The sequence below is a fragment of the Alternaria arborescens genome (genome assembly GCF_004154835.1).
Source record: "Alternaria arborescens strain FERA 675 chromosome Unknown contig_1, whole genome shotgun sequence".
In the NCBI taxonomy this organism is placed as follows: domain Eukaryota; kingdom Fungi; phylum Ascomycota; class Dothideomycetes; order Pleosporales; family Pleosporaceae; genus Alternaria; species Alternaria arborescens.
The window spans coordinates 431,108-446,796 of record NW_021167856.1 but is presented as its reverse complement, the minus strand read 5'-3'; the positions used below and the strand labels follow the sequence as shown (position 1 = coordinate 446,796).

The 15,689-nt window shown below is 51.5% G+C and overlaps 8 protein-coding genes across 8 annotated transcripts; 2 read left to right on the top strand and 6 right to left on the bottom strand.

The window, feature by feature from the left end:
- Nucleotides 1–335: 335 nt before the first annotated feature.
- AA0111_g172 (hypothetical protein) lies at nt 336–1,303 on the bottom strand (the record flags this gene model as incomplete). The annotated part of the gene is made up of 2 exons (XM_028647410.1): nt 336–506; nt 644–1,303. 2 exons carry the CDS (start codon nt 1,301–1,303, stop codon nt 336–338), a joined length of 831 nt encoding a protein of 276 aa, XP_028512366.1.
- Nucleotides 1,304–2,347: 1,044 nt separating this feature from the next.
- Nucleotides 2,348–2,976, bottom strand: AA0111_g171 (hypothetical protein; the record flags this gene model as incomplete). Its single annotated transcript, XM_028647399.1, has 3 exons — nt 2,348–2,822; nt 2,879–2,918; nt 2,967–2,976. 3 exons carry the CDS (start codon nt 2,974–2,976, stop codon nt 2,348–2,350), a joined length of 525 nt encoding a protein of 174 aa, XP_028512363.1.
- A 1,441-nt stretch (nt 2,977–4,417) lies between these two features.
- AA0111_g170 (hypothetical protein) lies at nt 4,418–6,236 on the top strand (the record flags this gene model as incomplete). The annotated part of the gene is made up of 2 exons (XM_028647388.1): nt 4,418–4,593; nt 4,643–6,236. 2 exons carry the CDS (start codon nt 4,418–4,420, stop codon nt 6,234–6,236), a joined length of 1,770 nt encoding a protein of 589 aa, XP_028512364.1.
- A 251-nt stretch (nt 6,237–6,487) lies between these two features.
- AA0111_g169 (hypothetical protein) lies at nt 6,488–7,603 on the bottom strand (the record flags this gene model as incomplete). Its single annotated transcript, XM_028647376.1, has 3 exons — nt 6,488–6,761; nt 6,814–7,298; nt 7,355–7,603. 3 exons carry the CDS (start codon nt 7,601–7,603, stop codon nt 6,488–6,490), a joined length of 1,008 nt encoding a protein of 335 aa, XP_028511942.1.
- Nucleotides 7,604–8,393: 790 nt separating this feature from the next.
- Nucleotides 8,394–8,814, bottom strand: AA0111_g168 (hypothetical protein; the record flags this gene model as incomplete). The annotated part of the gene is made up of 3 exons (XM_028647365.1): nt 8,394–8,432; nt 8,500–8,567; nt 8,676–8,814. 3 exons carry the CDS (start codon nt 8,812–8,814, stop codon nt 8,394–8,396), a joined length of 246 nt encoding a protein of 81 aa, XP_028511941.1.
- Nucleotides 8,815–9,569: 755 nt separating this feature from the next.
- On the bottom strand, nt 9,570–9,985 carry AA0111_g167 (hypothetical protein; the record flags this gene model as incomplete). Its single annotated transcript, XM_028647354.1, has 2 exons — nt 9,570–9,866; nt 9,920–9,985. The coding sequence occupies 2 exons, from the start codon at nt 9,983–9,985 to the stop codon at nt 9,570–9,572; spliced, it is 363 nt and encodes a 120-aa protein (XP_028511948.1).
- Nucleotides 9,986–10,914: 929 nt separating this feature from the next.
- Nucleotides 10,915–12,194, top strand: AA0111_g166 (hypothetical protein; the record flags this gene model as incomplete). The annotated part of the gene is made up of 2 exons (XM_028647343.1): nt 10,915–11,545; nt 11,593–12,194. The coding sequence occupies 2 exons, from the start codon at nt 10,915–10,917 to the stop codon at nt 12,192–12,194; spliced, it is 1,233 nt and encodes a 410-aa protein (XP_028511947.1).
- A 1,635-nt stretch (nt 12,195–13,829) lies between these two features.
- On the bottom strand, nt 13,830–15,149 carry AA0111_g165 (hypothetical protein; the record flags this gene model as incomplete). The annotated part of the gene is made up of 5 exons (XM_028647332.1): nt 13,830–14,433; nt 14,481–14,557; nt 14,697–14,857; nt 14,911–14,916; nt 14,969–15,149. 5 exons carry the CDS (start codon nt 15,147–15,149, stop codon nt 13,830–13,832), a joined length of 1,029 nt encoding a protein of 342 aa, XP_028511950.1.
- Nucleotides 15,150–15,689: the final 540 nt, after the last annotated feature.

Sequence of the window (15,689 nt, the reverse complement as noted above, 5' to 3'; positions counted from 1 at the left end):
ACAGCAGAGGAACCTGGTTCTTGAAGTGAGTGGAGAGCGCCTTCTTTGGCGTGGAATCTGGCGCCAGCCTTGCGACGCTGTCCACAGTCAGCTTCCAAGTATGTCCTCTTTTAGCTCCCAGGCCAACAATTGTTGGGATGCAGCCACGGTATTAATCGGATCGGAGAGTAAGCACTTATTGTCCGGCTCACTGAGCCATATGACATAGTTAGCAACAGATGTGTGGAATATCGAAGTACGTCTTCACATGTACAATTTTAGGTTTTAGACGACTTCAAGATCATGCACCACAAACGATTCAGAGTCATCAACTTGCGATACAAACATGCTATAATTCAGGCATCAATCTCTCCCTTTAAAAAAGCCTTTACTTTATCACCCCAGGTGACTTGACGCTTGTAGATTGTCATGCCGGGTGCACTGCCAAGGCCCAAACCATCAATAGCCTCCGCAAGCACCTCTCCGCTCCCTTCATCTCTCAATTCGCGCAATGGATACTGATACGTCTAGCTGTTGTCAGCGGACTGTCAAGTGAGACGGAACTCCATCTGAAGCCTTCCAAACTAGCCAAAATTACCTTGAAAGTAAATACTAGCGCCCCAGTCTTTGGCAAACGATGCAATGTCTGTCTCTCACATCTCACCACGGTCTTGTCCAAATCAATTTCCTCCTCCACCTCGTTCTTTTGCTTCCGAGCCAAATCCTCCACACTCATGTGGTTCCCTTTCAAGCAGAACAACTCTCCATTTGTACTGATACTCCAATTACTCCGCTTGACGATCTTGCCCATGGGTAGGTTGGCAAAGAAGCGATCCATGCTCTTTTCTAGCTTGGCGGCATAGCCGGGGACAGGAGCATGTATGGCAGCGAGAAGTTGATTGAGCTTGGAACGTGTGTTGAATCCGCTCGGAAAGCAGTTTATAAAGGCCGTTAGCAAGTATTTGGTCTGCGTAGTGATACCGAACGACGAACCATCGAGTGGTTCGGAGGCGAGAGGGGAGGGGGAAGGGGTGAGTAGTAAGAACTCCGTGTCGATATTGGAGCCTAGGATTTCTAGAGCTTCTTCGCCGTTAGTCATGTGTAATGGAATCAGGCTATCTGTGACATGGTTGCGCAGATGCTTTCCCGACTCTGTGATGGCGTATAGACTTGGAAAGCGAAGAGGCAGGTATGTTCTTGTAAGCCATTCGTACAGTTCTAGGACGGCGGGGACGGCTTCTGAGTTACATGCAAGGACTTCGTAACGTTCCTTTTCAATGAGTCGCGAACGGATTTGTAACCGTTCACGATAAGTGTTATCCATTGCAATTAGATCATTCAGGGTAGTATTTTCGAGTGCTGTTGCAGTGTCGCTGTTAGTGCATACTCATGCTCTTGGTACGTGGTGGTAAAGACTTTACCCATTGTCATATGGTATTTTGGTTTGAAAGGGCGGAGCTTGAGGGGCTGTTCCGTGTCCAGGTTGAAGTTTGAGAGAGGGGTGATATCATCGTATGCGGATTCCGAGCATACGTGTTCGGCTTTCTGCTTGACCGGTGTTGACAACAATGGAAGTCGTAATCGCTAGTTTAGGAGTTGCGTCAGAGTGCTGGTGTGGAAGATCAGTGGGCAGAAGAACATACACAGATGTTATTCTGCAAGTGAGCTCTTTTGGAGTAGGCATAGGCGATTACTCCTAGTAACAGGAGCGTCCATGCCAGCGGTCTGTTGATCATGTCAAATTCGTCCATGGTAACTTGGATGATTGTTCAGATGTATCACGCAGGCCAGCCGTATATAAGTTATGTTCAATGTCAATGTATACGTCACGCACGCAGAACGTCGGAATGACAAGTCGTCATGACATGGAAGAAAGAAGACATGAAGTGGTAAACGCTTCAAACGCTCCAAACGCGACGGCAATGCTATCAGTTGTTGAAACAAGTGGGATCTAGTTGCCTATCAGAGCTAACCCCGCATTGGAGCGGTTACGCTAAGATGGCGGACTAGCAACGGGGCAGATCATAACGATGCAGTCTTGCACGTTTGCTTGAAAATGGACTAGTTGTGAGATTGACTGTCTCAGCAGACAATCCTGAATCCGCAGCTCAGGGACACTGGAACGTAGCCATGCAATGTTATCATTTCACGATGATGTCGCAGTCTTGAGCAGTTTCTTCAATGCTTACACTTACATCATATCCTGTCTCGATGCTACGTCTGCAGCTGTCTAACGCAGGACAGACTTGTAGTAGATATCGTCGTCCCAGTCTCATCAGCTCTTGCACTTGTTCCTCGGCTCTGTCGGGCCTTTCTGCTTCCTCGTTCGAGGCATGGTGTATCCGACGCAACCTCGCTGTTGGCACGTCTATGCTTTAGCGTCCTCGGCTTCCGGATGGCCCACAGGCACCAACTTGCCCACAACAAGGTACTTTTCCTCGAATCTCTCTTCCCAACCCCTCAAGGCATCCAGCTGCTCAGCATCCAGATTCTCCAGAGTGTCGAGCGGTCCGTCCAGATCCTTGGTCAGCATGTCCTCATCAAAACTACCACAGGCCAGGCCTCTCGACGCATCGCGGCCAGCGAAGTTTGCATAGGGGCCACCCGGGCCATAGAAGTTGCGGCCGGATGTGACGTCAAAGACACGGCCACGAACCGCGAGATAGACAGGCATGTTGTTCAAGCCATTGTAGGGGAAGAGCGAGGGCGGGGTGAAGGTGCGGAAGACGGTTGGCGGCGGGGCGCGTGGGAGGGTTTGCGGGGCGGCTGGTTTGAGCCGGAGATAGACAAGAAGGCCGAAGAGGGAGAGGAGGATGAGGTTTATCGGGGTGAAGACGGAGGCGCTGCGGTTCTGTGAGTCGAGTCGAGTGCTTGCTGGGTAGCTTGTATTGCTGCTTACGCGTGGGTTGCCGATGGCTCCGGAAGAGGTGAAGGAAGTGCTGTTGCCATTAGCTTGACCCGATGCACGCGCACAATGCAGAACTAACCATCCGCCATGGTGGAAACGCGACGTTGTAGATAAGCTACGTGGGTGACAGTCGACGGTGCTGTCGTGGTGGATGGTAGAGTTTCAACGGCGCGGGGAGCTTAGTTGCAGGCCATGATGCAACCCCAAATGCTCAGCACTAATCAGACATGCATGCCCAAAGACAACGGACGTCCGCCGCCAACTATCACGAACCTGCATGGCACATGTTCCGGACGTCCAAATCCAGTCGTGCAAGCAATGGATTCATTCGGATTGCCAGCGGGCCGTGAAAGGGGGTATCGCACATGTTATCACAGCTGAGGCGCGCGTGAGACATAGCCACTTTGCGCAGCCACCCGGCCAGTCTCTCTTTCACCGGAGAGTCGCCATGTAATCTTAAGATACTTTGACGACATCTTCACCTCCACTTCACAAACCCCAAGCACGCGCCTACCTGCGCGCAAACACGAGCTTCGCGCCGCTCCACCCATCCCATCCCTGCGCCTCACCTTTTGAAACAAGGCCCTGAAACGCGCGACAGCGATTCATTTCCGCCGCCTTGGGACCCGCTGATTCGCCTAGGCTGCACTTGTCGCCTTGAGCCTATCCAAACAATCGTCAGAGAGCAATTCGCTGCCGTCGAACCGCTGCTTGAAGACAAAGACTTGCGGCACCGGTGCGATATCGTGCCGCTGGCGCTTTGGTCGAGGCGCAGTTCCTACTTGGTCGTCTTGTGCTGGTCTTCTTAGAGTGAGCTGACACCATTTACATCTCGACGTCGACTTGATCGCCCTCCTTCATTTACCAAAATTACGCCTTCGCATCCGCCCGTGACGAAGGATCCGAGGCTTGAACCTACATACATGCTGTTTCTTTGTTTAATCTGAGCGTCAACATCAACTATCAACAAACAACCACGTCTTCAACAAACCCGCTTTACGCATAATATCCTGTACGTATATTCCTTATCTTGTCGCCAGCTCTTTTGCACTTGGTACTTGCGTTGTCGACATCGGCCATCGGCATCCTCTCGTGCTCGTCTCCAGATCGTGTTCCTCGAGACAAGAATTGTATATGGCCTAGCAAGAGTCGGTATTCTCGCCTTCCTCATACTCGCCAACAGTATTGGAGGACATCGCACGCCCCATCTGCCTTGCTGTACGTGTATTCTATGGTATTGGCCGCCCACACCTCTCTGATCGACGGACCATGTTTCTCGCCTATCGCCCGCACCGACAGCTGCCTCCACCAGATCTAGGACCTTGCCAAGTCTCGCGATGTCGACGGGTTTCAAAAAGCACTCAACAATCATGCAATGTACTCTGAAGACTGCTGGGAATAGGAGAGGCTCCGTCGCAATAAGTAGCCCTCAGCCGCTGAGAATGTCGCTTTGCCTACTTCGTGATGCTCATGTATACTTGTACTTCTATCGATTCGGGCTAATCTTTGTTTCATGCAGAATCCTTAATAATGTGGAAACGATTGCAGGGTGCCGTCCGGGATAAGGATAAGGAGAGGCATGCACGAATAGGCAATCCCGTACTTCTTGAAACCACTTATGACGAGGATCAACTGAATCGCAATCCCAAAGTGACCGACCTCCAAAATGGCAGTCACCAGAATTATGCGCTCCCTCCGCTGTCCCAGTAAGTACTCGAACCCTCATTTCCTGCGTCACCGCTGATTGCCTGGCAGTTTATCAGCTCCTCACGAGCCTCCCCACTATAGATCGTCAGAAGTACCAACAGCCTCGTCTATTTACTCACAAGACACACTCTGCTACAACAACGACAATCCCACAGCCACATCTCCCTCCGCTTACGACGACATATCGCCTCCTAGCTCTCCTGAACCAGAACAGCACTCCTCCTCTTTTCTACCTCGAAGATTCCGCTCCATGCGCGACGTATCACCCATGGACGAAGACCGCAAGAAACTAGAAGACAACACCCGCGCGGGTAGCCACATTCCTGTTCTACGCAGAGCGCCATCCGTGCTTAGGAATGGCGACGCAGAGCCAGGAACAAAGCAGAAGTTTTGGGAGGGCAAGCTTGCACCGAATTCTAAAGTGAAATGGGACGAGTATTCAGGCGAGCCCAATAGTGCAGGAAAGGCCGCGTCAGTTGATCCAGTCTCTTATGCGAAAGGCGTGGCATCGTCAGACAAGCCTATGGGGTATCAGGTTTCAGTCAGTGGGCCTCAGAAAAAGAACACAAGTTTCGGCGAGCGTGTTGGCCGCTTCGGGTCGAAGCGTTCACCACCGCCCGTGGAGCCGTGGAGCCGAGCTACGGGACGATCAGAGATCGCACCTCCGCTGAAATACCAACCTGCAGATAAACCATTACAGATACCACGAAAGACAGTCTCACCGAGCACAGACCAAGAGGTGTCAAACGCGCTTGCAGCTGCCATCATCTTCGATACCAAACTGCCTGATACTCAATACGTAACAACTGAAATGGCGCCCAAGGATCCGCGCGACAACGATATGCGCTACAATGACAGCATTAAGCCGATTGCCCCGCTCAAAGTAGGAAAGAATACTCCCACCTCACCTCAAGGCTTAGGGATTACGACTTCGTATCCGAGCCCTATTACTCCAACCACCCGCACACAGATGAACCAGTCACCAGCCACTGTGACACCAGTAGAACAGACGCTATACCCCAGCTTACGAAACACGACCCCGCCTTCGGACAAGGACAAGCAAGCGCCCATCAGCCGATTTTCGTGGACTACCTACAACAGCGCGACGACCGCCCAACACTCACCACCACCCTCACCACCGATTGCGAAGCGCGTCGTGACAGAACCCATATCAGCCGCCTCGTCAATCCTGAATCGCCGCCGCCCAGTACCATCAGCAGATAGTGCCAACGCGCCCAGCATGCCCAAAGTCTATGCCCGTAACCCAACTTCCCCTTACGCCTCATCCACCTTCTCCAACTCGTCCAAAAAGGCACTGCCACACCCCCCTAGCGCTCTCAGCGCCATCGACCACATTGCCTACCTGGAATCGCAACAAGAAGACCTGCGTATCCGTCGTAACAATGTGTACCGCCTACTAAAGGACTTGAACAACGCTGCGCCGACTAACCCGCTAGTCACTGACTTCAAAAAGGCCAGGGTGGCGGAAGAGAGGAAGAAGGCGTTTCAAGAAGAGTTGGATGAGATTCGCGCCGAGGAGCATGACATTGGGCTCAAACTTCATCGCGCGTGGAAGAAGAGGGAGAGGGATGATCCAAACTCCAATGGGAGTGCGTTGTGGGTGAGGAGAGTTACCAGCTAAGAGGAGGATGCGTGTTGGTGTATGATATGAATCTTTTCTCTTCTTTTCTTTCAAGGCATTTGCATAAGGTGGCTGGTGCCACTATTTCTAGCTACATTTTCTCTGGCTCAAATCATCAGGGCTTGTCCAAGTCTGTTTTTATTTGTTCTTGAATCAACTACCCCTTGATTATGATACTCAACAATTTCACAGACCGATGCAAATGGTAATATATCTTGGTATATATTAAATGTGCAATACCGATTCACAGGCTAGTCGACTTCTGGAACAGGTAGTCCGTTAATTATCATCATGCCTTCTCGTCCTAACATCTTCATCGCCTTGGCCGCTTCGTCGTGTCGCAACTGCTTTGTCTCCTCGTCTGTAACGAGTACGAAGTCGTACTTGAGCAGCTTCGACCCCTCTTTGGCATCATACTTTTTGGCCTGCTCGGCTGTCACAGTACCTAAGCTGACGATGAGAGACTCCTTGACGCCAAAGACAGCATCAGATGTCTCATAGTCAGAACCACGGACATATAATGCCCTGCACAACGATCAGCACGGATATAATAAAAAAGGGTAGCAAGAAAACTCACGTAACCAGGTTATCGAAGCCCTCCTTCTCGAACATGAAGTGCATATGACTCGGTCTCCAACAATGCCTTCCCAGTTTCTCAAGCAATTTGCCGACAGGTCCGTCATTAGGAATTGGGTATGGCACAGGTACAATACCCTTGAACCAAAACACACCATCTTTGTCACTCCTTATGACCGCACGGCCGTCTGCTTTATCGCCCCTATTCTCATACTGCACGTCGTATTTGCCATGGGAGTCTGTCTCCCACACATCTACCTTGACGTCTGGCACAGGTTCGCCGGTTGTGGTCTTGACAGTACAGAGGACGAGTAGTGCCTCACCGTCGGGATCGGCCGAGATTAAGGTGCCGTTTGAGTCGGATGGCGCGTCATGCGTGTGGAAGGGGCCAAGGACTGTGCCTTCAGTTGAAGAGGGAGGTTTCGGGTGGTCGATGGAGTCGACGAGGAGGGAGAGACCGACTATGTCTGAAAGGAGAATGAATTCCTACAACAAATTAGTAGTTTTCATTTTCTAGACGCGATAATAGATGAGGAGCATACCTGTCGCACGTCGGTGCATATCTGCCCAACTTGCGTAAGAAATTGAATGCCTGCCATCCATTCATCGAAGCTCAATCGCGTCTCGCGCGCGAAGTCGTGCAGGTGCGAGACCAGACGTTCCATGACGTACTTGAGGCGCGGGTCGCTGCATTGCGAATTTATTCGGTGTACATTCTCGGTGATGTTTTCGATGGTGAGGTCCTTGAGGACGGGAACCGTGGAGGCATCTGCGCTCTTGGAAGATGCCATTACGTGCAACGGGACGGCCAGGTAGTAGGGGCGTATAGAGACACGAAGAGCAATCGAGGCACAAAGTAAGAGCGATACTGATGTGCTCAAATTGTAGAACAAAACAAAGCTCTTGAAGCTATTCAAAGGAGAGTTCAGTCGCACTTAGCCGTAACATTGACAAATGGGAAGGACCCGCGAAGCTTAACGCGAGAGACCTCCATCGGATCCACCCTAAAAGAGTGCCGCTGACCATTCCAGAAAGCTCATAGGCCAAGTAGCTGGAAAGCGCAGGGCTACAGGCGCCGGCAGAGAGTTCAAGAGGTGGAGGTGATGATGTCGGAGGGGCTCTCGGTACCTGGGATGCGGGGCAGCTTCCAGCGCCAGCTTACCAAGAGCTTACAAGCAGTTGTGCAACCACAACCTTCAACGGCACACGACAATGTGTAGCAGTTCCAACGACTAGTACAGTAGTGTACCTGAGTAGACTTCTGGAAACTGCTAACGCTGTGAACCATGCTCTGTACGACTGTCCGGCAATTAGCCTAGACATATTGCGTCACTAAAACTGCAGGAACAATGCAGTCAATAGATGCACATAGAGTAATAACGAGATGCGTTGATTTTTTCCATATTACCTTTAAAGCGTATCGTAACTGTAATCCTGTGCGCCATGATTGTTCCCGCCCATCATCCCGAACTCCACCCGCATGCCACCAACCCATAGTGACCCATCATAAAGACATGACTGCTAGAGGTGAACTGAAGTCAACTAAGGAAAATAAAATTCAGTGAGCAACCTCATGGGAGGTTAGACATTGTTCTTGGGGTTCTCTGGTGAAGCTTTCCACTGCTCAACGTTAACCAAATTACTCGTCTTTGCACAGTAATGCCCTAAGCTCGGTCGAGTAACATACCTTCTTGCCGAGCTCTTGCTGTTGCTCTTTGAAAGAAAGGTCCTTGTACTCGTCACGGTGAGCTTTAACTGTGACTTTCTGTTAGCAGATATCGTCATCTCAGGGTGCAGTGTTATTGCGACTCGACTAACACGTTTGGATAACGCGTCAAAACGCGTCAAACGTTACAGACTTACAGTATGCTTGCATCTTGGCCATGGCAGTCCTCGCATTGTTCTTTTTGCCAACGCGACCGCCCTTGGGAGCAGCCTTCTTGACACCCGCGCCGTTGGTCGCTTTCGGTATCGTAGTTTTAGTAGTGGTGGTAGTGGCCATGATCAGTAGCAGATACTGATAGATGTTGTGTTAGAGTTGTTGAATTAGATGAGCTTCTAGTGTGAATGGTGAAGTAGAGGTGTAGTTGTAACGTTGATGAGAGGTAAGTGTGAACTGAAGGTTTATTGACAGAAGGCGCGACCCAGACCGCGCTAAGCTTTACTTAGTTTACCACGCATCTACTCGATGGATTCAATAGCCTGTCCAGATGCTTGCGCGACGTTGGAAATATGGTCTCACGCGATTGGTGCTTGTCATCACATGAAACATGTAGCAATATGCGCCCCTAAACAATCGTTCCGGAAGCGAGGGATAGCGGCATGGAACGCGCGATCATGCCTAAGGGACTGGGCAACCCCATTTCGCAAACCAAAGAGCTGACGTGAGCAGCGTGTTGGTCTTCGGGGACGCCCAATGCCGTTTCCAAGGCAGTCGGACGGGATTGGGCCCCCATGACGCAGTCGTTCGCGTAGCCATACAGATCCTCGTACATCTACAACGCATCTTAGTCTGTCGTAACAGGGGCGCAACGGGTCCTTTAGTGCTTGAACGACTTGCACTGTGGTGATTGTACCTTGAAGTTTACCATTCTGCGGGTGAGATTCTATGTCAGGGCCTGGGCATCTGAGATTCTGAAACCTTTCTTGAATCACCTGTATCCAAAGACACGCCCAGAGATCCAGCTCTTTTTCACAACAACCCAGCGGGAGCGCGTCAAACGAGGTTCAATTGTGCGTTGGTCTCTGATTATACTCTCACGAAGAATGCGCCGTCTTCTCTTCCGTTATACGACGATGCCGGGCATCCTGAGAGTCAGCCTCCATGCCCCCTGTACTCAGCACCGGCCGGTCTATACCTCGAGAGGCAATACTAAACTTCCGACGGTGACCGCTCGGGCGCTCAGTGAGGCTTGGGGCACGAGGTCTCGCTTTTCCGCGAGCGCGTCCGCCAATGAGAGGTATCTCGTATGCGCCAGCGCGACAGCAGTATAGGAGTAGGTCGTAGACGAGCAGCGCTGCCCATGGGCCGATGGCTACGAGGCCGAGAAAGAGCTATTATACTGTGAGAAGGCAAAGCCCAATCGAGAGTGCTTTGTTCTACTCACGAATATGCGTGTAATCCAGGTTTCTACCACGGCCAATTCCGCAGGTAGAATAGAGAGAAATCCCATGGCGGGGCGTAGCGGATATGTGCACTGATAGAGAGGAAGCTGGGGATAAGGGCCGCGCGAGAGGTACAGAGGGTCTGGAGATACACCGAATACTTGCAATTGAATTGACGATAGTCGCCCACCAACGACACCAAATTCTAACGACAAAGATGGGTGATGTCTACGTCTGGTGGAGAGATCGGCCGTCATCAAGCCGCCGCCGCCGCGATGTGGACCGAAGTGGGTCGTGGCTGAAGCTTTCCCCAGCTTGGTACCGGGCTCACCATCACCGATCCAACACCAACCACTGAACATCAACCCTCAACATTAGATGCAGCTGACATCTCAGCCTTATGTGAGGCTGTACAATGGTTGTTACTCTGATTGGGTGGCAACTCGGCTTTAGCTTTGCGAAGCCAGTAAGGCATTTCCGGCATACTGGCAAGCATGCCCACCTCTCCAGGGAGACAGCTCCCAAGGCTCCATGCCCCTCCGTTGCCATACCACTTGTTGTCCAGTCACATCGTGATCAACTGAGCCAAATCCAGATCAAGCAAAATCTGGTGCTGCTACGTCTTCATTACATCGACCGTTGACCCTTAACCGGCGGCCTCCCAAAGTACAGGCGCTTGGCCCTGCGCATGCAGACGGCTGCCTGGACCTAATCATCTCGAGTCTTGAGTCTTCTCAGACACCCAGACAGCAGTTCTCTATTCATTACACGGTTTCAGACTTTGAACATTCCCTTCGACATCACTCTGGATTATCGCACGAATTCTGACTTGCCTACGCCGACAAACTGGGGCTGACCTCACTGCTGCGCCTTGCCAGCAGCCTCGTTGCTTCATCTGGTCGACTCAGATAAATCGAAAAGCTCGATAGTATATGCCAAGTCAGTGCTGGGTCTCGAGCCTTGTGCGCGTTCTTATATCCTTCCGTTCACACTCAACATGGACGACCTCTCTTTCCTAGACGCGTACCTCGAGCAAGGTCAGAGCGATGCGACGTTGAAGGTAGTTCTTCCCAACGGAAAGGTTCGCGAGATCTCTGATCGTATATGCCCTTTCAAGTTTCTGGACAAATGCCCTCTATTGTACCATGCATTCGAGTACGGTTTCCAGAGTCGCTTGCAAGCCAGCCTTGAGGCTCCGTCCGAGTATGCCGTCATATCGCTTCTCCGTTACTGCTACACCGGTAGCTATCTCCCTCCACAAGCAGAGTATGGGCCAATACTGCTTCTTCCGCACGTCGAAACGTACAAGATTGCCGAAGACTTCGATGTTGCCGAGCTACAACTACTTGCGCATGGCAATATCTCGCTACAGGTTGATTTCGCCTGCTCTCTACCTGCCCCTCCACAAGACTTACTCGAAACCATACGTTTCGTGTATCGACACTACGCGAGTCAGAAGGCCCGCCGACAACATGCTCTTGTTGACACGCTCCTCAACTACTGCATCTCAACTTTTCTGGCCCACAGACTCGGCGAAGAGGCCGAGTTTCTCAAGACTGCGGCCGACGTTCCAGACTTTCGTCAGGACCTCTGTCGCATGAACATGGAGCGCAATTTCGAGGATGAATGTAAGATTCGCTGTAGCTATTGGGGACATTCAGGCTAACTTCAATAGGCGCACAGGATATCATACGGTTGTGTCTTGACACCCTCCAGACTCAGCCTTGCGTTCGCCCGACCGTCCTTGCTTCAAGAGACCTACCACAAGAGATGATTTGCGGCGATTCTGTAGACATTCTGCGCGAATCGAACTACCCGCGTGGCGATCACTGGACTGCCAATCAACCCAAGACTCATGAAGAGGTGGGTCAGGACAACATGGTCGATTCGGTTATTACAACCTTTGTGCGTCGGCCCAAGGTCGAGCGGCGAGTCACCTTTGCAGAAACAAACGTCGGTTTGCAGTCCGTAGATTCTCACTCCGGCCACTCCGAAAGCACTTCTACGTTCAAGCTCCCTGGAATAGCTACTAGCTTTCCAGCACCTGCTTTCTTCGATCCGCCTGCCACACAACCAACACCCAACGGTGACTCCTCCGATGAAGACCAGGGTTTCACGTTAGTCTCTCGACCCAAACCGCACACCCTGGCTACAATCGACGAGCCAATGTCCAGTCCTGAGATGGTCCCTACTCCTGTTTTTGATATCCTGGCCGCCAGCGGCACTGACTACGCCAGCGACGACGACTGGGATATGGTCTCTACGACTGAGATATGAACTGGAACCATAATCATGGTCTTTGATATACAAAATATTGTGGTTCTGACATTGTATAGCGTCATTTGTAGGGATTCTTAGGTCACATGCATGAATATCTTATGAAAGGTTATTTGATTTCACGATCGTTTTGGCATCCGGCTATCTGGGTGTGGCGAGGGCGTTATCGGCGATACAACGGAAAACCTTGTATAGGTGCAGCATTACGTTGGTGAGCATTCCTCAATACACTCTGCATTGATAACCGGCAAGGTTCTGTTGGAAAATGGCACATTCGTTATATTTCTCATCTTTTTTTTTTAATCCAGAACATAAAATTTAACTTAACAATCCTGTCATTGAAGGCAATTATTGCTACGGTTGCGACTCGCATCAACATCTCTAGTACCATCTTCTAGAACCCATAGCACAATACCGACTATCTTCAAACCTCGCAAACCTCTGCTATATCGCTACCTGTCTCAACAATGTTATTACATCTAGTGTCATAGTTCGCTGCGCAACTCCCCTGTCCATCGCGATGTTCTCTTGGCGCATGGTTCCAGTGCCGACTCTCTGACTGACCGTGAAATTCCGTTTGGTCGGCAGGATTGCTCTTGTCTTGGCTAATGTAGTGCTAGTATATTGCGATTATTCAGGGATGAAGGAAGAGTTGTAGTGTTTGTGGGCGGCTTTCAGATGTGTCTGCAGCAAGACTTTGCTCCTGATCGTACGCTGAGATATTCTTCAGTCTGGACCACAGCCTACAGGGTCTACAGTGTTGTAATTTCGAGACGAAACGCAGAGAATACTGTGAGTCATTACGTTCGGCTTACATCACCTGCAAGTAGCGCTCTTTACCTACCATGGCCCAACTATGCAACCGGCGAATGGTGGGAAGGATAACGTGATATTGAGAGAATCTCGGGAACATGGGTTGGCCCGATCACCGAAACGGACGGATTCCTACCTAAGCACAATGAAAATACCAAGGTGTTAGGTTGCAACACAGCAAGTTTGCATAATCAGTGGTTCTCTTCGAGGCTGAAGCAACCACCCAGGAAGGTCGTTTTGACAAAGCAAGCAAGCCGACAATGCACTCGAAGAGCAGAGTCTATGACTGTTGACAGAAAAACAATATTGGGTGAAGAGTAGTCATGTACGGGATGCGTTGATTCGTCTTCATAGCGGCCAGTCTGCAAGCAGAGCCACATATAGAGTACATGATAATCCATAACCGCACACAATCAGATGAATATGTCCACGTGTACTGAAAGGACTTTTTGATGTTACAGAAAATTAGGCTGCCTCGTGCAGCTGATAACAGTAGGAAAGCTAGCATAAAGGGAATTGCCCTCTCATGACAGCCGGTGAACCAAGAAAAAATCGCATTGAAACAACAGATACATGGAACATCCAAGAAACCAGGAAACAGGAAACACATAAGCAGTCTCATTGGGTTCATGCAGCACAATTGATCCTCCGTTTGTCTTTCAGCTCCGTCATCGCATAAAACATATCCACGGGTAGAAAGGTCTCAAGGGTAGATATTCTGAGAGGTGAGTAGTCTTCAGGAGTAAGAACGCCTACCTAGCTACTGTCAGCAAGTGCTCTTAACAGAGTACGCATAGACTTAAACTTACTTCTGTCGTCTGTCTAGTAGCGGCCACGTGGTGGGTAATCAGCCGCCGCAGCGTCGTAAGGCGGACGGCCTCCGGGGCTACGGGGACGGGCACCACGTGGGGACGGCGGTCGTCCTCCTTCGTAAGGGCGTCCATGACCGTTCATGTATGGGTCATCGTAACCGCGGGGAGGTGGTCGGGCCCTAGCATCATAAGGATCGTCAGGGTAACGCGCGCGCGGTGGGCCATACTCATCAGGCATGCGACCACGAGGCGGCGAACGTCCATAACCTCCATCACGCCTGTCGTAGAACTCGCGGGGAGGTGTGCGTCGGCGATAGTCATCGCGACGAGGGCTGTAGCCACGAGGTGGCCCGCGACGGTCGTAGTAATCATCGTAGGGCGCAGGTGGGTATCCGCCACCGCGGCGGCCCATGGGAGAGCGGGATCGGTATCTATCACGGCCCCGGTCATCAGGACCACCAGGGCCTCCGTAAGGAGCGCGCGGTTTGAAAGGTGGAGGTGGGGGAGGATCGGAGACGTCCTGGACACAGGTAACTTCCTGCCCCTTGAACTCACGACGGTCCAGCTTCTCCACTGCGGTCTTCAGGTCGGCGGCCGTCTCATACTCGACGAATCTACAGTGGATCAGTACGTGTTACTTGCTGCAGTGTTACCCACGTACCCAGTGCCATCACGCTCGCGGCCAACTTCAGAGTAGACGACGTCCAATCCAGACTGGCGGGCAAAGTCTTTGAGGTCCTATATATTCGAAGTTAAGCGAGGCCCAAATCCAGAACGTAGAACGGGAAGCAAGCGAGAACAAAGCCATTACTGGTCCAGGAACGGTATACTGGCGCTAACAGGGAACTGAAGGAATCCAAGGATCGGGGAGTCTGACCTGCCAGCTGGTCTCCACAGGAAGATTCGCTATTCTCATCCGGTATGGTGTGCGCCTAGGACGCGGGGGAACGCGCTCGTGGGGAGTGAAGTTCTCGTTACGGGCACGCGAGCCGCGAGCGAACTGGACGATGAGGCGCTCGCCCATGAAGTCGGAACCATCTTGAGTCAGTTAGGGCGTATGTTCGGATTTCTATACACGAGAAGTTACGTACGGAATGCTGTATACAGATTAGCGTGCGTTCAATGGATTGGCGCGTGGCTGAAGCTTACCAGGGACAACATCACGAGCGTCCATTGCGTCCTTGTACTCGATGAAGCCAAATCCGTTCATGAGCTTGATCTCAGTGATCTCACCAGTGCCATGCGTCTGGAAGTGGCCCTCGACATCTGCCTTGGTGGCATTGCGAGGAAGGTTGCCTAGGTATAGGCGCGTAGACGATACCTCGGTCATAGTGACGGCTGTTGCGGTAGAGCTTTATCCTAAAGATAACCTAGTCTGAAGAGAATCGTGAGCAAATGTCCATGAGCAAGCGGGAAGCCATCGAGGGAGCGCGCATGGTGCGTGCCAAAGACGGATTGCCTCGGTATCAAAGACGCGACGCCAGGAAGCCAGTGTCCAGCGACGTGCGAAACTACAGGAACCAGGGAGACGCGCAAAGGATTTCCGGTGCATACAATATAGGCGGCTAGTCGTACCTTGGAGATAGAGTCGGGCGCTGGAAGCAGGGTGGCCGTGAAGAACCTGAGAGCTTGAGGACCAGGAAGGAGCCGGGTAAGTGCAGAAGTCGCGCAATCGATTCTTGGGCGGAGAATTAGTCGGCCCAGTGTCGCGACAACGGATTGCAAATATAGATGAGGGCCGGAATGCTATTGATGTAATAGGCCCCGGCGAAGTTGATGGGTGGACGGTGACGAAGGGTGGAGAAGGAAGTTCGCCCAACGCCTCACTCGCCCTAGCCTTCCAAGCTTCGGGCACGGACATCACGTGCGT